At 35.7% G+C, this 24,900-nt stretch overlaps 1 protein-coding gene across 2 annotated transcripts in view; it reads right to left on the reverse strand.

Moving 5' to 3' along the window:
* The window catches only part of LOC123529809 (alpha-aminoadipic semialdehyde synthase, mitochondrial-like), a 63,266-nt gene that overhangs the window by 15,488 nt on the left and 22,878 nt on the right, over positions 1–24,900 (reverse strand). For both annotated transcript variants that reach the window (XM_053522114.1, XM_053522112.1), the window contains 7 exons: positions 23,177–23,288; positions 20,192–20,251; positions 18,135–18,205; positions 17,020–17,141; positions 7,988–8,228; positions 5,265–5,373; positions 2,408–2,484 (listed from right to left, as the gene is read on the reverse strand). In XM_053522114.1, coding sequence (XP_053378089.1) covers positions 2,408–2,484; positions 5,265–5,373; positions 7,988–8,228; positions 17,020–17,141; positions 18,135–18,205; positions 20,192–20,251; positions 23,177–23,288 — 792 coding nt within the window. The remainder of the gene's footprint in view (positions 1–2,407; positions 2,485–5,264; positions 5,374–7,987; positions 8,229–17,019; positions 17,142–18,134; positions 18,206–20,191; positions 20,252–23,176; positions 23,289–24,900) is intronic.

Genomic DNA, 24,900 nt, shown 5'->3' on the forward strand with positions numbered 1-24,900 from the left:
TCTTGATGACATACACTCATTACCAGAATGTCATAACATCATTGACTACATCATATTTCACACAAGTGTCATGTTGTAACATTCACTCACTCATGTTATTCCTGAATATCATACTATCACTACAGCTGAACTAGAACTGTCACAGGAGTGACTTATACCCCAACAATACGGTCTTGTCACAGAAGAATGGCAACCATAAGAAATTTTAAAAATACTTAGAATACTATAAAACGTAAAAAATCTTAATACCTAAAAAATTTTTTTTTACTCATCTTTGGAGTACTTCATCCTGGGCTTCCGCAGCACATATAAGTAATACTAGTATATGTGCCCAGGATGAGGGATGAGGTAAATATAACAAGAGGGCCATGAAAACCCTGTATCGCTCACCTGACCTATTGACCTAAACATCATCAAGATTAACATTCTGATCAAGTTTCATAAAGATATGGTCATAAATATGATCTCTAAAGTGTTAACTAGCTTTTCCTTTGATTTGACCCGGTGCCCTAGTTTCTGACCCAAAATGGCCCAGATTCAAACTTGACCTAAAGATCATTAAGATTTACATTCTGACCAAGTTTCATGAAGATACAGTCATAAATGTGGCCTCTAGAGTGTTAACAAGCTTTTCCTTTAATTTAACCTGGTGACCTAGTTTTTGATCCTACATGACACAGATTCAAACTGGACCTTGAGACCATCAAGATTAACATTCTGACCAAGATGCATGAAGATACAGTCATAAATGTGGCCTCTACAGTGTTAACAAGCTTTTCCTTTGATCTGACCTGGTGACCTAGTTTTTAACCCCAGATAGTCCAATATCGAACTTGTCCAAGATTTTATTGAGTATAACATTCTGACCAAGTTTCATTAAGGTCTGGCCAAAACTGTGACCTCTAGAGTGTTAACTAGCTTTTCCTTTGATTTGACCTGGTGACCAGGTTTTTGACCCCAGATGACTCAATACCAAACTCGTCCAAGATTTTATTGAGGGTAATATTCTGACCAAGTTTCAGTAAGATTGGGCCAAAGTTGTGACCTTTAGAGTGTTAACAAGCTTTTCCTTTGATTTGACCTGGTGACCTAGTTTTTGACCACAGATGACTCAATATCAAACTTGTCCAAGATTTTATTGAGGGTAACTTTCTGACCAAGTTTCAGTAAGATTGGGCAAAAATTGTGACCTCTAGAGTGTTAACAAGCCTTTCCTTTGATTTGACCTGGTGACCTAGTTTTTGACCCCAGATGACCCAATATCAAACTCATCCAAGATTTTACCGAGAGTAACATTTTGACCAAGTTTAATTAAGATTGGGCCAAAATTGTGACCTCTAGAGTGTTAACAAGCTTTTCCTTTGATTTGACCTGGTGACCAGGTTTTTGACCCCAGATGAACCAATATCGAACTCGTCCAAGATTTTATTGAGGGTAACATTCTGACCAAGTTTCATAAAGATTGGGCCAAAACTGTGACCTCTAGAGTGTTAACAAGCTTTTCCTTTAATTTGACCTGGTGACCTAGTTTTTGACCCCAGATGACCCAATATTGAACTTGTCCAAGATTTTATTGCGGGTAACATTCTGACCAAGTTTCATTAAGATTGGGCCAAAATTGTGACCTCTAGAGTGTTAACAGTCAAATATTTGACGACGGACGACGGATGACTGACAGACGGACAACGGACATGACGGACACAGGATGATCACAAAAGCTCATCTTTGAGCACTTTGTGCTCAGGTGAGCTAAAAATCTCTAATATTAGAGATCAGAAGATTACCCAATCAGAATGATTAATAGTGAAAATGCATCAAAATTAACCTTAAATTCTAAGTAAAAGGGGGCATAATTCATGAAAATTGGTGTCAGAGTTATGCACCTTGTGTCAGATGATGTGGGTGATAAGGTGGAACATCTATTTTAAGTTTGAATCAAATCCGTTTAGTAATAACTGAGAAAAAGTGAAAATGCATCAAAATTAACCTTAAATTCTAAGTAAAAGGGGGCATAATTCATGAAAAATTAGTGTCAGAGTTATGCACCTTGTGTCACATGATGCAGGTGATAAGGTGGAACATCTGTTTTAAGTTTGAACCAAATCCATATAGTAATAACTGAGATAATAGATTTTGTGACGGGACGCGACAAAACTGACTCCTATATAGTCCCCCACCCCCCACAAAACATGTTTGATGGGGTATAAAAAGTGTTTGTTTCTTATTTTATGTACTATTTGTGCTGAGATGACAATTTATTTAACACTGTCATACTTTACTGAAATGACATAATGTAACTTAATAACCCGAATGTCAATTTTGAAATGCACACTGTTATTTGTAAACAACATTGTCAACTCAGTGAAAACTGTGTTTATATGTTTCTCCATTTGTGCTGACAACATACCTGAATTTGTATCTCAATGGCGTGGCTGAATCCTCAGGTGCTGGCAATCCACCACAGTGTGACACGTAGGATGTGATCTTATAATAACAAAATAAAATTTCTTTTAACAGTTTTATGTGATTTGTATTTTGAAAACAATACAACACTTCAGGTAGCAAAAGCTCAGTAATTTCAAAGCTAAGCAAAAACTGTTGTGTTTCTAAATATGCACCTATCTGAAAACTGCTTGGACTTAAAGCAACTGATTTTTTTTCTACATTCTAATTGAAAGGCACTTAGCTCTTGTTACTTACTATTCAATCCATAGAAGTACAACTTAACTATCAAAAGAACTATGTTCAAAAGTAAAAAATCTGAATTTTGAGTATTTATGGCCTTACAGGAGGCCGATAGAGTATGATGCCCATGACTTAAAATGTTTTTTCTTCCTCTCTTTTAAATTCAGAGACAAAATTAATTATGCAAGTATCAAGTATAAAAATTATCACTGTTCTGGGGTGTAGCTGATCCAGGGCATGCTCCCCAAAGAAATCTTTTGTCTAAAAAGTGTGTTGGAGCATTTTCCGGCACATCAAGGACCAAAAACAATTATAAACATAATTTCTAAAAATTGTGTACAAGCTCAGGCATACAGCCCTTACACAGAGCTATGCTAATGCAGTTGAACTGGGAGAAGCCTGCAAGCTACATAAGTGAGTGTAATTACAAAATGCTAACACAGCTGGATTTTTTTTGTGTGCAAATTGGTAGGATCCTGGAAGCTAAATAAGTAGCATGGCTACAAAATGCTATTCAGAATCTGAGATTTACCGTCTTCAGAGGCCCTTGGTTCAAGTTCTACGTATTGAAAACACTTGAAACTAGAAAATCTTCTGTAAAAAAGCGCATGTCTCTCCCAATGCAAAGTCCTATAGGCAAGAAGTCAATAGGGGTCAGGAGCGAAAGTCAAAGAGACACTGATGGTTGGCTGCAATAGGGATCATCTACTTGGCATGTCCAGTCATCCCGCTAAATTTCAACACTCTTGGCCTAGTGGTTCTCAAGTCACTGTTCAGGCTCCTGTGACCTTGACCTTTGATCAAGTGACCTCAAAATAAATAGGGGTCATCTACTCTGCATGTCCAATCATCCTATTAAGTTTCAACATTGTAGGTCAAGTGGTTCTCAAGTTATTTCCAAAAAATGATTTTACATGAACAGGCCACTGTGACCTTGACCTTAAATTGACTGACTCCAAAATCAATAGGGGTCATCTACTATGCATGTTCAATCATCCTATGAAGTTTCAACATTCTGGGTCAAGTGGTTCTCAAGTTATTGATCGGAACTGGTTATCAATGTTCAGGCCCCTGTGACCTTGACCTTTAACGGAGTGACCCAAAAACAATTGGGGTCATTTACTCTGTATGAACAATCATCCTATGAAGTTTCAACATTCTGGGTCGAGAGGTTCTCAAGTTATTGATTGGAAATGGTTTTCCATGTTCAGGCCCCTGTGGCCTTGACCTTTAACAAAGTGACCCCAAAATCGTTAGGGGTCATCTACTCTGCATGACCAATCATCCTATGAAGTTTCAACATTCTGGGTCAAGTGGTTCTCAAGTTACTGACCGGAAATGGTTTTCAATGTTCAGGCCCCTGTGGCCTTGACCTTTCACAGAGTGACCCCAAAATCATTAGGGGTCATCTACTCTGCATGACCAATCATCCTATTAAGTTTCAACATTCTGGGTCAAGTGGTTCTCAAGTTACTGACCGGAAATGGTTTTCAATGTTCAGGCCCCTGTGACCTTGACCTTTAATGGAGTGACCCCAAAATCGATAGGGGTCATCTACTTTGCATGTACAATCATCCTATGAAGTTTCAACATTCTGGGTGAAGTGGTTCTCCAGTTATTGATCGGAAATGGTTTTCAATGTTCAGGTCCCTGTGACCTTGACCTTTGATGGAGTGACCCCAAAATCAATAGGGGTCATCTACTCTTCATGACCAATCATCCTATGAAGTTTCAATATTCTGGGTCAAGTGGTTCTCTAGTTATTGATCGGAAATGGTTTTCAATGTTCAGGCCCCTGTGACCTTGACCTTTGAAGGAGTGACCCCAAAATCAATAGGGGTCATCTATTCTTCATGACCAATCATCCTATGAAGTTTCAACATTCTGGGTCAAGTGGTTCTCTAGTTATTGATCGGAAATGGTTTTCAATGTTCAGGCCCCTGTGACCTTGACCTTTGACGGAGTGACCCCAAAATCAATAGGGGTCATCTACTCTTCATGACCAATCACCCTATGAAGTTTCAACATTCTGGGTCAAGTGGTTCTCTAGTTATTGATCGGAAATGGTTTTCAATGTTCAGGCCCCTGTGACCTTGACCTTTGACGGAGTGACCCCAAAATCAATAGGGGTCATCTACTCTTCATGACCAATCATCCTATGAAGTTTCAACATTCTGGGTCAAGTGGTTCTCTAGTTATTGATCGGAAATGGTTTTCAATGTTCAGGCCCCTGTGACCTTGACCTTTGACAGAGTGACCCCAAAAACAATAGGGGTCGTCTACTCCAGCAGCCCTACAACCCTATAAAGTTTGAAGGTTCTAGGTCAAATGGTTCTCTAGTTATTGCTCGGAAATGAAGTGTGACGTACGGACGGACGGACGGACAGGGCAAAAACAATATGTCTCCTGGGGGAGACATAATTTATCATCCAAACTGTTGGGAAATACAGTAACATTTTTATGCAAAAAATACATGGAGTAAAATGAGTGTCTTATGTTTGTCAGTCTTGTTTTCCTAATACCGGTAGGTACTATAAGTTAGTAAATATTTGAACCAGACAAAAATGTTTAGTATTTACCTTTCCCCCAGCATGCTTTACTTCATCAAAACATTCCATTGCCAACATGTGATCAATGCCTGGATCAACCCCCACCTCATTCACTATAGTCACATTGGCATCCACAGCACTGTAAACAATAATCATTTGGACAGTCATTCTAATGATACATTGGTTCTAATCATATAAAGGTATCTGGGCATTTCTAAGTTAGAGTCTTTCAGACCGTCAATGTATATCTTGTAATCTAGAAAAAAGTTAAAACTCCTACATAGAAATGCAACATTTAATGTAGTGGACCCACAAAGACACTCCACAATTTCCGTATGATTATGTACGATCATTATGCAATTCGGCATTCTCAAGATGTAAATGTAGCTGAATGCACACACAACTTTCTGTAAATAAACAGAGAATATCAAACTGCATATTTGCTAAATGTCATTTCTGGTCCACTAACTTAATCAAAGATATCATCGGAAATCCATGACAGGGAGCTTAATCCATTGTATACATCCAATTTTTTTATTTATTTATTTGGGTTTTACGGCACACCAACACAGTATAGGTTATATGGTGCCAAACAGGACTACAAATTTTGGTTTCATATCTCATTTACATCAAAATAAAAACATGAGGTATGGAATCAAATTTGCATACCTGCTGGAATCACAGAGTTACTGCAAAACCAAGTGTTAAGACCCTATTAGTCACCTCTTATGATCATGCAAGGGTAAGGCAGTGGTTCCAATTCTTTTCATACACAGATTGTCCCAGAACCACATGGGGCAATAAGAGATATAATTTGAAAGTCTGATGGACACAATCTTTCTACTAGGGTCTGCCCATGAAAATCAGGTTGCTAATCAATGTATGACAGTTGAAACTGAATTAACATGACATGGACTATCTTTAAAAGTATTGAAAAAGGAGGAGTTCTCACTCTACATCTCTGCTCGAATTTTTCAGCATCATTACCAGTAGTCTCTTAAGAAGACCGCTATTTATGTCTGTCAAGTTGGAAACAGCGCATTAAGGTAGTTCTGCGCATTTGGATCGAATTTTTTTCTACAATGTAGAATTTGATTAAACTCTGATTTTCAAAATTTCAGATTATACCTAGAAAATTCAGCAAATAAAGATATTAGGGCCGTGTGCTTGATTTTCTGCTAAACTGATTTGAAAAATTTGGACCTCACGCAATTTTTCACAAGGGAAGTCTAAGGGAAAATAGCAACTTTCATAACATTTTCCCGAATAGGAAAATTTTTCACAATGTAGATTTTAATTAAACTTCTCACAGCCGTAAATAAACATATGACCTATAATATAGTGAAACAAGAGCACCGCCTTGCGGGTGCTGACGCTCATCTGATTTTTTTTGTATAATAGAAATATCGTCCTACCCATGATTTTCTAAGTCTAAAAAGGGCCATCATTCTTGCAAAAAGCAGAATAGAGTTGTTTCTTGACGTACAGCGTCCGCTTATGATGGTGAAAAACTGTTGCAAGTTTTAAAGCAATAGCTTTGATAGTTTATGAGAAAAGCTGACTTAAACATAATACTCAACCAAGACAACTGATTTTCTAAGACCAAAAGTGCAATAATTATTGCAAAAAGCAGGATGGAGTTATGTTTCTTGAAGTACAGGGTCAGCTTATGATGGTGAACAAGTGTTGCAAGTTTCAAAGCAATAGCTTTGATAGTTTAAGAGAAAAAGTTGACCTAAACATAAAACTTAACCAAGAAATCTGATATTTTCTAAGTCCAAAAGGGGCCATAAATCTTGCAAAAAGCAGGACAGAGTTATGTTTCTTGCTGTACAGGGTCAGCTTATGATGGTGAACAAGTGTTGCAAGTTTTAAAGCAATAGCTTTGATAGTTTAGGAGAAAAGCTGACCTAAACATAAAACTTAACCAAGAAAACTGATTTTCTAAGTCCAAAAGGGGCCATAAATCTTGCAAAAAGCAGGATGGAGTTATGTTTCTTGCTGTACAGGGTCAGCTTATGATGGTGAACAAGAGTTGCAAGTTTCAAAGCAATAGCTTTGATAGTTTAGGAGATAAGCTGACCTAAACATAAAACTTAACCAGGCAACGCCGACGCCGACACCGATCAAGTGATGACAGTAACTCATTTTTTTTTCAAAAAATCAGATGAGCTAATAAAATGTATAGGTCCTTGTGCTTATTTCTGAGATATCTGGCCATGATTAAAGTGAACCGCCAATTTGAAGCTAATTTTAAGACATTATTTTGAATTATTTAATGTGTCAGATGTTTTGATATCATATTTAACTTTAGAAAGATTGAGACTGTTATGATTTAATAAATTTTATTCACAGGTTGCCTTTTATTCATAAACTGATTTTCATTTCCGTACGCCGAATCCAGGCTTTATTCTACGTTTTCCAGATAATGACGTTACGCCATCACTTCCAGTTTATCAAATGTGCAGAACTACCTTAAAAGGAATTTTAAAGTGCTCTGCAACACATTTCCATATTGTTTTGGTGCATATTATGTGGGCTGAAACTGCATAACAATTAAGAATATTGCTTTTTAATGTTAAAATCTGACAAAATTTTAGTTTCTTGCTTTTTCTAAATAGCAAATACATGGGAAAGCATGTAGTATCAATTCAAATAATTACATAATTTATGGTAATTTTCATCTGGTGTCTCATTTTAATTAACACAAATTTAATACAAATATCATGAGAAGGTAAAACAATTTTACATACGCTTGATGTAATTCCTTCATTGCTGGTGTTACGTAACTTGCAGTGACCATATTTTTGCCATGTTTAATACATGACTTGGCAACTTCTGGATGCATTGTGTATGGCAACAGACTGACAACAACATCATATTCTGGTACCAGTTTGTCAACTTCCTCTGGATGACGTGTCACATCGAACATCTGATATTCAACATCTGGACATCGTGACTCAATTCTCTCTAGCTCCTCTTTCAACTGGGAAACTTTGAAGATAAATATAATATTTGTTATAACATATTTAATTATGTTCAATCTCTGCACACTTATAATAGGACCTGAGGTGTCACTATTTTTCTACATTGACATGCATACATTGTATCGGTGTGTGATGTCATCTGTAACATAATTTTTGGTGTGTGTTGTTGTGTGTTGTTGTTGCTATCAGATTTCAGTAACAACATTATTCTATAGAGTAGATACATAATTATGTAACTGAAAGATTATTATCATTTCATCAAAAAATATGTGCTGATTATTTCGCAAAATGCATTCTTATAAAAATTTTGAAATCTGCATTTTGGTAAAGTAGCCCTACAATGCACGAAGTGAGTTGAATGAAGTAAAATTTGTTATTTTTTTGTGTTAGAATTAAGTTTCATACCAATATCAGATTGTTTGAATGATCCGAATATTTTTGACAGAAGGCTATCAAAAAAATTTTCAGTGAATATTTTTTAAAATCCAGTCAGCAGTTTCTCAAGAAGATACTAACATTATGCATTTGAACACTCTTGTAAAGAGAGTCACCAAAGTAAGATTTCTGCTTCAGAAGACAATGCAAAAATGGAAAGTCACAAAATGTTAGAAAATTTGTCAAAGTAAAGGCACTCACTTGATATGCCGATCAGATAAGTCAGTATCAATTATCAAAATTACTTTTCATCTATACTTTAATGCCTATTAAAAGTTTTAAACAGCCTGGTTATTAATGTTGACATTCATGAGTTTACAAATGAACTCTCCACAAGTCTTTGGGAATGTGGCTAAAATTACCGGATTTAAATAAAAAATACTTCGCTAAGTATGTTGTTTCATATTAAAAACATTAGAAGCTGTATCAACTTGAAAATTAACTCTTTTGAACAAAGTACCTCCCACATGTGCCCTATGTTTATAACATTAACCTTTACCCGGCTAAATTTCTAAAATGGACTGGTCCATCATTCAATTTTGGCAGTACAGATTGTTTACCAAAGGGGTGTTCACTGAAAATTACTGACAGAAGAGCAAACAGTGCAGACCATGATCAGCTTGCATGGATGTGCAGGCTGATCTTGGTCTGCACTGGTCGCAAAGGCAATATCACTTGCCACCAGAAGGCTAAAGGTTAAATTAAAAGTTCATTTCCTGTCTTGCAGTCAACAGAGGAGATCTTCATCATATGTGACTTCATAATCACATCAAATTTAATCTTTAGCCTACTGGCGGCAAGTGATTTTGCCTTTGTGACCAGTGCAGACCAAGATCAGCCGGCACAGCCTACTGACGGCAAGTGATTTTGCCTTTGCAACCAGTGCAGACCAAGATCAGCCTGCACAGCCTGCTGGCAGCAAGTTACTTTGCCTTTGCCACCAGTGCAGACCAAGATCAGCCTGCACAACCTGCTGGTGGCAAGTGATTTTGCCTTTGCGACCAGTGCAGACCAAGATCAGCCGGCACAGCCTACTGACGGCAAGTGATTTTGCCTTTGCAACCAGTGCAGACCAAGATCAGCCTGCACAGCCTGCTGGCAGCAAGTGACTTTGCCTTTGCCACCAGTGCAGACCAAGATCAGCCTGCACAACCTGCTGGTGGCAAGTGATTTTGCCTTTGCAACCAGTGCAGACCAAAATCAGCCTGCACAGTTTACTATTCAGTCTGTAAATTTTCAGTGAACATCCTTTCAATTAATAAATGGTACTGCCCAAATTGAATGACAGACCAATCCATTTTAGAAATTTAGCAGGGTACAGGTTAAAGCAGAATCAAAAACACATTTTACTGCTAAATCATTCGCTTCATGCAAAACTTTTGTTACCGTAATAAATCCATGTTCATTTTCTGATCAAACAATTTACTTCTAATATTCTCTGTAAATGTTGGCACAGCACTAAAGAATGTTGTGCTATTTAGAGCATTTCTGATATGTATCAGAAACAGTGTGGTATGGTCATGTAATTCACAGAAACATGTGTTTTTATGACTTTCATGCAACAATTCATGTTAGAGTTATCATTTGCAATCACTTATACTTAAAAGGGTTTTTTCCCTTATATTTTTAAGATATCTCACTGGTCAAACTAAAAAAATAATAATTAAATACAGGCTTTACAATCACTAATCACATTGTTTTACAAAATTAAGGAAATTACAATAAAACACAGATGGCTTGAGCACCTGCACTCAATCGAGCAATACATTTTATCCACAGGTTTTTTCCTTACTTTTTCTATGTTTTCTATATTTTTTATCATTGAAAATGCTGGCTCATTAGAGCATCTTACTCATCCCCTTGTGACCTTGAGCATCAGTGTTTAACTGTATTAAGATATCTTGTTTACAAAGCATGCTACTGTAAGAGTGAAAACTTCAATAAATATAAAGCAGTGTAAGCAAAGACAGGTCACAGACATGACCTTATCTAATTAAAGAAGTCCTGTATTCTTATTATATACATATATTAAATTGATATAATTCAGATATGTTAAGCTTTTACTTATTGTGTTTAACAAATAAAAACTGTAAATATTTTTTAACCTTTGCCCTGCTAAATTTATAAAATTAACTGGTCTATCATTCAATTTGGACAGTAACAAAGGGGTGTTCACTGAAAATTTACTGAATGAACAGCGAACAGTGCAGACCATGATTAGCTATCACTAATAGGAGTTAGGAACCACTTCGAATTAACCAGTAAATATAAATCAGTGAGCCAGTCAGACATTGGAAGATTTTCCTATCATAATTAACATGTAGAAAAAACCTTTGAAGGTCTTATGACACATGAGCAATTACTAATTATTTTTCTGTGTAACATGAACATAACAGCTTGCTCATTTGTCTGATCTAAGCTTTACAACTTTCACCTTTAGCCTGCTGGCAGCAAATAATTCTGTCTTTGAGACCAGTTCAGTCCAAGACAACCCTGCACAGACTCATCTTGGTCTGCACTGTTTGCTCTTCAGTCAGTAAATTTTTCAGTGAACACCCCTTCAAATAATAAATGGTACAGCCCAAATTGAATCTTCTTCTTCTTCTTCTCGTATGTGCACTAGTCACAGCAATGCCCAAATTGAATGACTGACCAGTGACTGAGTCCATTTTAGAAATTTAGCAGGGTAAAGGTTAATACCAATCAAATAATTCCAATTCCATACTATTGTAGGTTTGGCAACTTTTGCATAGGCTTTACTTAGCCATTTCAAGGTTTTGCTGACTTATTCAAAGGTGCTAAGAATTTGCAAAATGCGAGTGCTTGTGTTTTAGGTTCCACAAATATTTTGAACTTGCAAGTGAATACCCGTGCAGAAATATTTTCCTGTTCTCAGGAAATCCCAGGATTATCCTGGGATATCCTGAGATTCTTTTAGTAAGGCTGCATATAAGTCTTGAGGACAGGACTTTAACACTAAAAGACAGGACTTTTGATAGAAATTGTCCTGTTCTCAGGAAAAAGACAGGACTTTTGATAGAAATTGTCCTGTTCACAGGAAAAAGACAGGACTTTCTATGGAAATTGTCCTGTTCACAGGAAAAAGACAGGACTTTTTCTAAAAGATACAGTTTGAAAGATGGTAATTAATTTGAAACATGATCTTGTAATGGTCTAGTAAGTTAATTACATCCTGGTGTTGAAGACCCATGTTTTGTATCATTAAGCACTTGTGCTGTGGTGTTGTTGGAGTAACAGGAATATAATTATTCTATATTTGTGGTAAGTTAGCAAATTATTTCTGTATTAAACTTTTAGAAATAATACTAAATATATACCTTCATTTAATGATTTTACATAACAATACCAGTAAGTTATTTAGAAAAGTATTTTTCTTTAAAATCAATCAGAGTGTTAAAGAGCGAAATATGTTAGTACTGTTTAGATTATCTGTACATGTTTGATCAAAGGCAGTTTCACTCTTAAAAGTAAACAGATCAGAGAATGATAAGAGCTTTTTGCTCAATATGAAGCTCATAATTTGATGTTTCTAGACTAAATATTACACCTAGTGTTTTTGCCATGTATGCACATATTTGAACTGATAAATTGATATTTCTGCTATGACAGGTTGTATGTTTCAATGTACATGATGTATACTTTTTAACTAGAAAATATTTTTTAATATTTTTTTTTTTGATAATCCTTAATTATTATTCTTACTGTAAATACAATTGAAATTTAACATTCATTCAATTTGTTAACTGTATTTCCCGCCAAAGAGAATTTCAAATCATGTTTACAAGGTATTCAATTACATGTCCTGGAAACTTTCCTGAAGACAGGACAATTGTCCTGAGATTTCCTGACAACAGGAATTCCTGGGATTTCCTGAAGACAGGACAATTCTCCTGTAATTTCCTGACATCAGGAATTCCTGGGATTTCCTGAAGACAGGACAATTGTCCTGAGATTTCCTGACAACAGGAATTCCTGGGATTTCCTGAAGACAGGACAATTCTCGTGAAATTTCCTGACATTAGGAATTCCTGGGATTTCCTGAAGACAGGACAATTGTCCTGGGATATCCTGACTTCAAGAATTCTCAAGACATTCCTGGAATTTCCTGAGAACAGGACAATATATACTTTTATTTCCTGACATCAGGAAATCCCAGGACATTCCTGGGATTTTCAGGATAGCAGGACAGCATAGGTTTCTTGGTGTTCTGGTGTCCTGTTTTTTTCCTGTTCACAGGAAAATCCTGGGATTGTCCCATTCCCATTTAACGGCGTGAAAAGTCCCAGGACTATCCCAGGAATTCCTGAGATATTTTCAGGACATAATCCCAGGATAGTCCTGGGACTTCCTGGGATAATCCCAGGATTTCCTGTTCCTTTTTCACATGGGAATTGTGTTTATAACCTGTATGTAAGAAATTGTGTTAGTTTCATCAAGCACCAGGCTAATTCATATTTATACAGCAAGATTATCAAGAAGCAGAAAGAATTGTTGTTGAATTAAACAAATTATTACTTTTTGATTGGCTATAAATACATACCCCCTACAACGCATAAATATGAAATAATATTCAACATACTATGAATACTGCAGTTTCTGGGCAGACTGCCACATCCCTATATTTTTATATATTCAGAAATTAAACTGAACATATATAGAATATCTTTCATGAGTGAACACCAGATGCAATATTGTCATGAGTGAAACTGTTAGAAATGATGTTCATGAGTGAAATATATTTGATCTTATATGAAATTATGAAAAAAATATATTTGATATTTTTCACTGTGAAAATACAAAATAAATTTCACTCTAATATTTTGATAATTTGCTGAAAAACATGTAATAAAGGCTGCTAATGCATATAACCATGGCCAAATGCAGTGCATGCTAGGCATTTAAACTGAGTTTATCCATATGCTAATCTGGCATTAAACTGAATCGTGATGGCTAAAATGTTTAGTATCAGAGATCAAATAATACCAAATAGGATTAAATTTTCCATTCTGTATATTTGATTGACGTGACATATTGATTTACATTTTGTTTCCCTGTGTGCTTAAAAAACATCCCTTTATCACATTAAGACCGATTGACCAATTGTCAAGAAAATACAATATACCAGATTAAGATCAAGGTCAAATCTGCATCAAAAGTGGGCTTAACCTGCAACTACTATATAGGAAATATGTACAAAGGCCTGATTAAATGAGCTAAGCTTTCACTTAATTTTTACTGTATCTCTAAAAAAATTTTACTATTGGTGGCAATCTTGGAAAAATGCTTTCGGAATTAATTCAAAACTCCCAGTAGCAGTTTACATGTTCAAAATACATAAAGGGTACATTTCGATATGCAAAGAACTTTAATTTATAACCAGCAAGTGCATATCTTTTGCTTTTTTGATAATAAACAAGTAGATCCTTAACCCTTTCCCACATCGATACGTTTATCACCGTATCTATCGATTACCAAACAGAAACGTATTGACCCGTGTCTATCGGTTCCCCGATAGAAACGTATTATACCGATTAACGGCCATTTGAACAGAATCGTTTTATCCCGTGTCTCATAATCAATCGCTTTATTTTCGTTCTTTTCCTAAAGAAACAAATTCCGGATGTTTACTAACTCAAAATATGGGATTTCGTCATCATTATTTACATAAAAGATCATGTGGTTACTATTTAAATTTATCGAGTACTTTGCAAAGAAAGACACCGGGGTTTTTTCCTACATGTGCATGACGCTACGTCATGGAAAATTACTGAGAAAACTGCTTGCAACTAGCCATTTCGCGGGACTTTCCTCGTTCTAAAAATAACAACCATTTAACATCAAAGTATTTTTAAATGTGTTAGGTCAGGAAGGTCACATGTGATACATGCAGATTTCCCCTAAACAACAATTTGTGTATACGATGGCTTGGAATTTATGGCCTTACATAACGGGAAGTGTTAATCAAAACAGAAGGACCGCGGCTTTCAAATATTTTATGACACCCAAAGAGTTAATTGCAGCGGAAGTCACCCGTGATGTACCGACGTTTGATCATCAAAATATTACGTAATATTATCTTAAAAATATTTTAATTTTAAGCACAAGAATACTGTAGTCGGTTACGAGTCTCGATCTCGGCGATCTTTTTGCACTTTCAGAAATTTTACAATCCGTTATTTTTGTAGTGTTATTCAGTTTGATGGTTGTTTTTTATATAAATACTTACCGATTCCGATTCGGAAGATAAGTCTTATATAAATCAAACTTTCAAATATCAAAATGAAATTGTATATGAATTTCAATGTGAAAGTAATCCAAAACAGAATTCTATGCCTAAAAATATATATTCCCATACTTTAACACTTTGTATCTTCGAAACTCAAAGAGAAACTACAATAAATTTTGTATCATCGGAAAGAGAATTTAAATTGCTATAAACTTTATATTGACAATAATAATGTCAAACTTACAGAAAATATTAAAATAATGACATTTTTAACATAAGTGTGTGTAATCACAAAATAATGCCAACACCTCTGTTCAGATAAGACAGTCACCTTTATCAGCCATATACCGATTATTGATTATTGATTATCACTTAGGCCTCACCAAATTAAAAAGTTGTTCATCGGATTTGCCGCTCGTATATTTTCAGAAACACAAAAAAAATATTTTTTTTTGTTTTTGGCTTGCGCTCGCCCCATTGAAAAAAATCAATCCAAAATTTTTTGCTGCGCTACTTTTTACGGACATAAAAGTGTATAAATGCTTATAATTTCAGTCCTAGATTGTTCTCAAATGGATTTTAATCAAAATAAATACATACTACGCACACATCGTCTATAATAAATCATAACATTTATATTTAGTTGCATTAAAGTTGTTTCCCCTTTATGCAATTACGCCATTTTCTTCAAATGTTTACCAAATTACATGCTACAAAAAATCGATTTATTTCATTGAAAACTGGATGAAGAAAAACATACTAATTTATTTGATAACATCAATCTACATTATTTTGGTAAGGGTAAATACTTATTGATGCATGTCACTTATCTGTTTTCTGTTTTTCCTTGCCAAATGATCAGCATTTGCATACGAAAGTTGATGGGATACGGAATTTACATTATGAGTTGTTTTCAGAACAGTTTCGATTTTCAAATTTTCCAATCATTTAGTAGACTAATGTTAATGCACGTTAATCTCCATTTTAGACTTTAATTGAGACTTTGTTTCAACAAATTTAATATGTTATGAAAGTTTAAAGTTAGAAAAAGAGCTGTACATAAGACATCATGCTCGACTTTTCTGAATCAGAGCTTTGCCAGTAAAAGGGGCATAATAGCCAGAAGCTTTGAAAGTACAGAGCTACTGGTCATTATATAAAACTTAATTAAAAATATTCTATGTTAAAAAGGGGTTTAACTCTGTCTAGATTCAGACTTAAGAATATTGTTTCTCCAGGTGTAGACTTTGACAGTAAATAACTGTTCTAAGTTTCAAATCAGAAGCTTTAATAGATGTAGTAACACTCGCATAGATATTTGATGTATCAAAAACTTTGTAAAGTCAGCTAAGAATGCTACATCAAGTCACATATGTGTGATAAGTATGGTGTAAGGTTATGCATTGTTGTTTATTACATATTTTCTAACAGCATTTTCAAAAGCATGCATTATTTGATTACAGTGTACTGTATGACAATGTTATTACCTTTTTTTCATGAGTTCGCTTTGTTGTGCGTCTGCAGGTCAGATTTTCTCAATCCCTGGGGACTTACTTTTTAATTTAAAAGGGCTATACATTCTATTTCAAGGTTTTATTAGTCAGTCGAGAGCCAAATGAAGACAAATATATTTCTTCGCTCTTCGCTCGCTCCTGATTTTCTCAAAAACCTAAAAAAATATTTAAATTATTTTTTCGCTCGCCGCCTCAATTTTTTCAGAAAAAAATCCGATGAACAAGTTATCAATTTGGTGTGGCCTTATCAGTGTTATGTAAAAGAGGTTACTTTGGCTTCTGTTCTGTGTGGTAAAGGGTTAACCACAATATTCTTTACAATTTAATCACCAAAACTCAATAACTGTAGGTTCAGCAATTTTTTTGGTGTCAACTTTCTGTCCTAATTTAATAGTCAGTGGCTTTGTTTGTGTTGTTAGTCTTTGCAACTCATAAATGTCATGCTTTTGTAACAAAGTGCTGAATAACATTCATACCTGTTATAAATACAAGCTGCTTTAAATTTGATGATATGATTGGGGAAAAAAACGTCTGGAATAACACCCTTTATTATCATTGCTTTTCATCCTATCTCTGCATACAGTCAAGTTTCACATACTTACCAACAGTAACCTTTACATTACTGTCCCTGCTGAGATACTCCACTGCTGGCCCGGCGACATACCCTGCTCCAAGGATAAGGACCTTCTTCTGTCCTGGGACAACCTTGCTTTTCTTTGATGACCTTTAATAAAAAGAACAATAGAACAACGTGCTCTTGGAGCTTTTCCTACTATTAAAGTTTCCTATGGTAATTCAGCTAAATCTGCACAAAGCTGTACAACCTTGAATCACTCATTTCAAAAAGGAAGCTCACACATAAAATGTTCAAACCAGCAGAAACTTAAATTGTATCCTTTGGACATGGGTGCCCCCACACACTGTGCCATCCGCTAAATAGAAAAGTTTTTAGTACAGACCATCTTCACATGAAGGATGTTCAACTAAAAGTATGACTAAAAAGATCAACTAAAAAACAAAGGTTGTCTAATGACCATAGACAATTATGCTATGAAGTTTCATGGTCATATGCCCAAGCATTCTTAGTCTATTGATCATAAACTATATATATATATTTTTAATATCAAGGTCACTGTGTCCTTAATCTCTGACCTACGGACCTAAAACCAATAAAGGTTGTCTACTGACAACAGACAATCATGCAATGAAGTTTGAAACTATCGAGCTAAAGCAATCTCCAGATATGGATCAAAATATTTTCTTAGTCTCAAGGTCAATATGACCTGAAATACTGACCTTTAAAATGACACAAAAAATCTACTGACGGTCTGACCACAGGCAATCATCCTATGAAGTTTGTCAATAGTAGGCCAACATGTTCTCTAGTTCAGTGCTTTAGTTATTGATCAGAAATCAAACTGTCTACCATCCTACCTACCACAACAATATGCAACTCGGAAGGGTATGGGGCATAACAATACAGACGCAAAATCATTTGAAATTATTGTCACTTTTGAGTGATTCATTTTCATGGATTTTGTGGTTAAGCCAATTCCACTAAATAAGATATCAATAAACAAATACATCCAAAAATAGTCCAACTTATTTTATCCTAATAATTTCCAGTGCAAATAAAATAGCTGTTTTGACATAAACAACAAAATTCTATGTGCACAAAATAAAACACTTGATTAATCAGTAAATAATGATTACTCACAAGCTTTTCTTCCTTAAGGCTGCAATATATTCAAAATTGGGCGTCAACTTTCCATTGGAAGCAATCACAGCCTGACAAGAAAATAAAGACAGTGTACATATTATATCATATATTCTTTTGAAACATGTCCATTGGATTGATCAAATGTGCTGCAATGGTGAGTGCACAAAAAATGATAATGACTCAAAAAATTTATATTGACATGGTCCACTGTAATTTTCATTATGTGATGTCAATTGGTTACTGTGCCTGATTGAATCCTAAATGCCCATGGGCAACATGTCAAGCCCATCAACTGTCAGAAGAACTAACATTTATGATACTATTTGGCAGTGATAGAACTGATTGCAGCAAACATTTCTGCCATGTTATTCAAGAACATCTCCATCCATGGCTAAGTCACAGCCCAGACAAGAGAAACTGCATCAACTTTTGACCTTTGACCCCTAAGTGTGACCTTGACCTTTCAACTACTTAAGCCTGACAGACTGTCTCATTGTGGCAAACAATTGTGCCAAGTTATTTAAGAAACTCTCAATCCATGGCTGAGTTACAGCTCGGACAAGGAAAACTGTACCAAGTTTTGACATTGACCTCTAAGTATGACCTTGACCTTTAAGCTACCAATATGGTTGTTGCACATGACACATCATCTTATCAAGGCAAACATTTGTGCCAAAGTACATGTATTTAAGAACCTCTCAATCCATAGCCTAGTTACAGCCCAGACAATCAAAACAGCACAGAGATTTGACTTTTGACCTCAAAGGATGACCTTGACCTTTAAGCTACCAATCTGGTTCTTGCATGTGACACACCGTGTCATTGAGGCAAACATATGTCCCAAGTTATTTAAGAATCCCTTGATCCATAGATAAGTTACAGCTCGGGCAAACTCGGACAAATGCACAGACAGACGCACGTATGCACATACACCGAACCGCCATTGTGACAACTATGCCTAGCTCACTGCTAGTGGGCTCGACAAAAAACTAGGTAAATGTAAAAGTTACAACTGAGAGAAAGAAGACAAACAAGCAAATTCGATGAATTGGAATCCCCCGCCGAAAGGGTCAGAGTTGAGGAACGGCAAAAAAATATATCCAGCAAAAAGTTAAGAATGTTACCAAGAAGCAAATAATTTCATTAGTCAAAATCAAATTAAAAAGAAAATGAATGTTTTGTTTGGGTGGGGCTGGGGGGGGGGTGAGGACACAACAGTTTACATGTTGATTATAAATATTGATAGAAAATGAAAAATGAAAAAAAAAAAAAAAAAAAAAAAAAAAAAAAAGGTGGGGGGGGGGGGACCAAGGTAAGGTGGTGACCAGGTGTAGGTACACAACATCACATGTTTATAATAAATGTTCATGGAAAAGAATGAAAGAAGTTTAATGAAATTCTTCCAATTGGTTGGTTTGTTATGTACAGATCTGTGGATTTTTAAACAATTAAAGGGCAATAACTATATGGAAAATTGACCAATCGAAAAAAACCTTGAAGGGCATCGTCGCAGTATCTTGGTTCATGTCTGTTTCAAGTTTGATGAAATTCTACCTGCTAGTTACTGAGAAATGGCTGCAGACGGACATTTTTCATTAAATCAAGGGCAATAACTCTGACGGAAATTGACCTATCAAAAAAAAAACTTGACGGGCATCAGCACAGTATCTTGGTTCATGTCTACTTCAAATTTGATGAAATTCTACCTGTTAGTTACTGAGAAATAGCTGCAGACGGACATTTTTTATTAAATCAAGGGCAATAACTCTGAGGGAAATTGACCAATCAAAAAAAAAACTTGACGGGCATCATCGCAGTATGTTGGTTCATGTTTATTTCAAGTTTCATGAAATTCTACCAAGTAGTTACTGAGAAATGGCTGCGGACGGACGGACGGACTGACGGACTGACAACGCCATTTCAATACCCCCCTCCCGATTTCATCGGCGGGGGATAAGAAGTGGTTTTTTCTAATGCACTGTCTCAGACATGAGCTATACCTAAAAAGGCCAGTAAAACCTGACCACACACAGTAAATGGAAAGATGAACTTACATTTTTGACCGTTGGGTTAGCATTATAGTCTTCAAAGGAACTGGTTGCATCTGACTTCAGCTGAAAATAGAATATGTAAAGTAATGATACATGTGCTTTTACACTGCAATAACTGTTTTGTTGTTTTCACTCTCATTGAAGTATTTAACAACATAACAAAACTATTACCATATTCCTACACAAGGTGGATGCCCAAAAAAGCTAATCTGTTACTGATAACACTAAATTCGCCTTATGATCAAATGCACAACCTTTTGACCACCTAGATTAAACTACATTTGAACCTGCCTTTGCAACCACCTGTACTTAAACAGTCATTTGCCTTAAGCAGCAAGTCAGCTACCTTCTGGAACCGACTATTTATAGGTTATTAGCTTTGTATCGAGAAATAAGCACAAGTTCTGCAGCGGAAATATTGTGTAACTTTAGGAGCTGTGCGGAATATCATTCCGCTAAAGAACGAGTGCATATTTCTTGATGCAAAGCTAATAATTTAATATTTTTTTTATTAAATACACTGCAACACATATTAATATCATATAAATATTATGAATTTGTTCAATTATAGCCTAAATAAAATTGACAAAACTGACTTAAATGAAAAAGTTAACACAACATCAAACACCCGATATGGAATTCAGACGTCAATATGGAAAAATGTTGTCTGGGTATTGCACATAAAACATTGTCTCACTATGGGGAACTATTTTGTGCCAAGTAATATTGAAATCCTTTAAGGATAACAAAGTTATGGTCCAGACAGGAAAAAAAACCTACTGATCTTTGTGCATGAGAAAAAAATGTAAGAAATCATCATATTAAAGGGAAGTAATTCTGAAAGAAATACACAAACAAATTTTTTTAATTGAATCCATAAGACACATAAGCTTATATTAACCTTTAGCCTGCTGGCGGCAAATGATTCTGCCTTTGCTACCAGTGCAGACTAAGATCAGCCTGCACATCTGTGCAGTCTGATCATGGTCTGCACTGTTTGCTATTCAGTCAGTAAATTTTCAGTGAACACCCCTTTGAATAATAAATGGTATGGCCCAAACTGAATGATGGCACAGTCTATTTTAGAAATTTAGCAGGGTAAAGGTTAAAATATTTTACAGACTGGACAGGAAAGATCAATGTTGACTTTCGACCTTCAATCATGACCTTTACCTTTCAGCTAGGGGTCTTGGTATTTTGCATGACCAGTCGTCTCATCATGGGGAACATTAATTTTGTGCCAAGTTAAATTAAAATCTCTTTTTGAAATATAGAGTTATGGACTGGACATGAAAGTGGATGGACGGAATGATGAACGGATAGACAGATGGATGGAAAAGCGCATTTCAACCAGTAGAGGACCAATAAATACTGACCTTGTGATTTCTGAATCATGAAAAAAATACAAATGTGCTGTGGTAACAGTAAATTTCCAGGAAATAATTTTCAGTCGAAAGGTTTTCACATTTAGCACATTTAGTGGATGTGTGAATCATGAATAAATGGTCCATGACCAGATTGTCAATGAAACTTCTCATCAAAAGTGAATTCTAATGACCTGTGTCTACAAATTAAGCTAATCTACTGTCATACAAGTGAAATATCAAAAAGGTTAGTATTTGGTCTAATTATGGCAATAATTAATACTGACTTCTTATACAGTTTCTGCTTTTGAGTGGCGTGTAGGTCAACACAAAATTTTGTTTGGCTACATCAAACTTCTTGAAAAAACTAGATGCCCACGGGTAACATCGAGCCCGCCAGCTGTCAAAAGGACTGGGAGTTGCACATGACACTCCTTGTCTCACTGAGGCAAACATTTATGCCAAATAAAAAAGAGATTGCAAAAAGTTACAATATAAGTTATTAAAAGTAACAACAAAGGGACGTAAATCTTAAAAAAAAAAAAAAAAAAAAAAAAAATCCACACAAAAATCCTCACCAGTAGAGATAGGTCAAAATACACCTGACAATTGGATGTAACATGCATGTTGTACTACAGAAAAGTGGTCTTGATTTTTCCCTAAGACCAGTAATAAAAAAGTTACGAAAATAAGCTATATAGTAACAACAAAGGGAAGTAATTCTAGGATCTTGCGCATGACACTCTGTCTCATGATGATGAACAATTGTGCCAAGTTACATCAAAATCCCTCTATGCATCAAAAAGAAATGCTCCAGACAAAGTCATTCTTGTATCTGACTTTTGACCTCTAAGTGTGACCTTGACCTAAGACTTCGGGACCTGGTTCTTGCACATGGCACTCCGTCTCATGGTGGTGAACAATTGTGCCAAGTTACATCAAAATCCCTCCATGCAAGAGGAAGAAATGCTCCGGACAGTCATTTTTGAATTTGACCTTTGACCTGTAAGTGTGACCTTGACCTTTGAGATAGGAACCTGGGGTTTGCACATGACACTCCATCTCACTGAGGTTAACATTCAGGCCAAATATAAACAAGATTGCTCCATGCAGGTCAAAGTTATGGTTCGGACAAACAAATCCGGACGGACGCACATACACCGAACAGCCATTTGGACAACTATGTCTTCGCTTCTGCAAGCACGCTCGACAAAAACTATGAAAATTTATTGATGATGTCATGTAATAAAACACCTATATATAGAATGGCTTGCCAGACAATAATGAAAACTGCAGTAAAACTTTGTTTGCATGAACTTGATGGGACTGAGCAAATTTGTTCGAGTTATCAAACAATTTACATTATATTGGGAATTTGTTGGGATTTGAAAAGGAGATAGAGCAAAGGGCAGTTTTTGAATTATTTGAGTTCGAGCTAACAAAGTCTGACTATACTTGCTCTCGGTTCTTCGAAACCTCAGGGAACAGTTTTTGACTATTTACCAGTAAGTCATTCAATGAGTGTATACTAACCTACGATCCTGCTTTTCTTTTAACGATTAATTTTGAATAATTCCCAACACTTATGTTCATTCCCCCACATTCTGATCAGAAAACTACTCACAATTTCTGAGATATAGGGAAGTAAAAGACTTCCAAAGTATTCTGTTGCTTCCCTCGGCATTTGAGCAGGCATGTTATCTATGGAACATATCAGCACACCATCTCCTTTGAAACTGCAAGTAACAAAAACATGAACATATACATTTTAATATTTTTCCACAAAATCAACACATATAATTAATTTACATGTATTTGATAAGCCACACCAAAACATCATAAGTAGCAGTTATCCAAGTTTCAAATAAGACTTTTTTCAAACAGATTTTGGAAGTATTGTTCCTTTTCTGTTTTTGGTTTTAGTGCCATTTTTCAACAATATTCAAATTATGTTTAGGCGGGCAATTAACCTGACCAGTGTTCCTGGTTTCTTTACCAGTACTAACCTGTTCCCTACAAGTAGCTGCCAATTTCTCCACATGAATCAGAGATGGAAAAATAATTCCAGACACAATGTCTTTTCATCACGAAGAACATACGTCTCACATGGGGATCCCATGATACATAGACCAGCACTTTCCCCAGTGAGCTAAATGGGCTGGCTTTTGAAAGTACCAACCATTCAACTTGTTCAATCATCCCTTAACAAATTTTTTATAGCAATACACATCTCACACTTCTCATTGTATTACTTGTTTCAAAGTCAAACATCTTTGAAATTATTTGATTAAGAATTTAAAATGGGACGGCTCTACTTTTTCTCTTAAGAACTTTAAAAAGTAAATTTGCATAAATTCATAAAGACCATCATAGAGGTACATGAACATATAACTTACATTACTTGCCTCTACAAGTTTTGATCAATAAAGCCATGCATACATTAATAAAGTCTCACTTTTGGGGAACTTAAAGAATTTATCTGGTTTCAGATATTATTACACGACTGTATTACATATACTGAATGACCTATTTTTTGTGGTTTGAATGAATTTGCCAAACAATTCTGGTCTTTGCATGGATACTGGTATGACAAATGAACTTTGATCATTACCCAATGTTTGGAATATCATTTTACCTACCAAGGGTGATTACATTTCATTTGTTTAGAATAACAAATTAGTATATACCCTTACAGAAGCAAGCCTCTGTGGCGTACATGCTGCGTATTTGCTGTGTATATGCCGCGAACACAGTAGTACGCCAGAGGAGTACATTTTACATACACCGCATGCCGCGTACATGCCGCGTACTATTTCGAGGAGTACACAGCATGTACGCAGGAGGTCACTAGTACACTTCTAGTACGCAGCACAGACTCTGAAAATTTAAGGAGTACACTGCATGTACGCAGGAGGGACTTGTACAAGAAAATAGTACACTGCATGTACACCGCAGATACTTCTAAATTTATAACACTTATATTTAGTTGCATTAAAGTTGTTTCCCCTTGATGCAGTTACACCATTTTCTTCAGATGTTTACCAAATTACATGCTACAAAAATTGGTTTATTTCAATGAAAAGTGGATGAAGAAAAGCATACTAATTTATTTGATAACATCAATCTACATTATTTTGGTAAGGGTAAATACTTATTGATGCATGTCATTTATCTTTTTTCTGTTTTTTTCTGTCCAAAGATCAGCATTTGCATAAGAAAGTTGGTGGGGTAAGGAATTTACATTATCACAGCAGTTTCGCCACAAGAGTACACAGCATGTATGCAGCAGGAGTACACAGCATGTACACCGCAGGACTCGGGCCAGGAGTACACAGAATGTACGCCGCA

Source organism: Mercenaria mercenaria, chromosome 13 (assembly GCF_021730395.1).
Source record: "Mercenaria mercenaria strain notata chromosome 13, MADL_Memer_1, whole genome shotgun sequence".
Taxonomy (NCBI): Eukaryota; Metazoa; Mollusca; class Bivalvia; order Venerida; family Veneridae; genus Mercenaria; species Mercenaria mercenaria.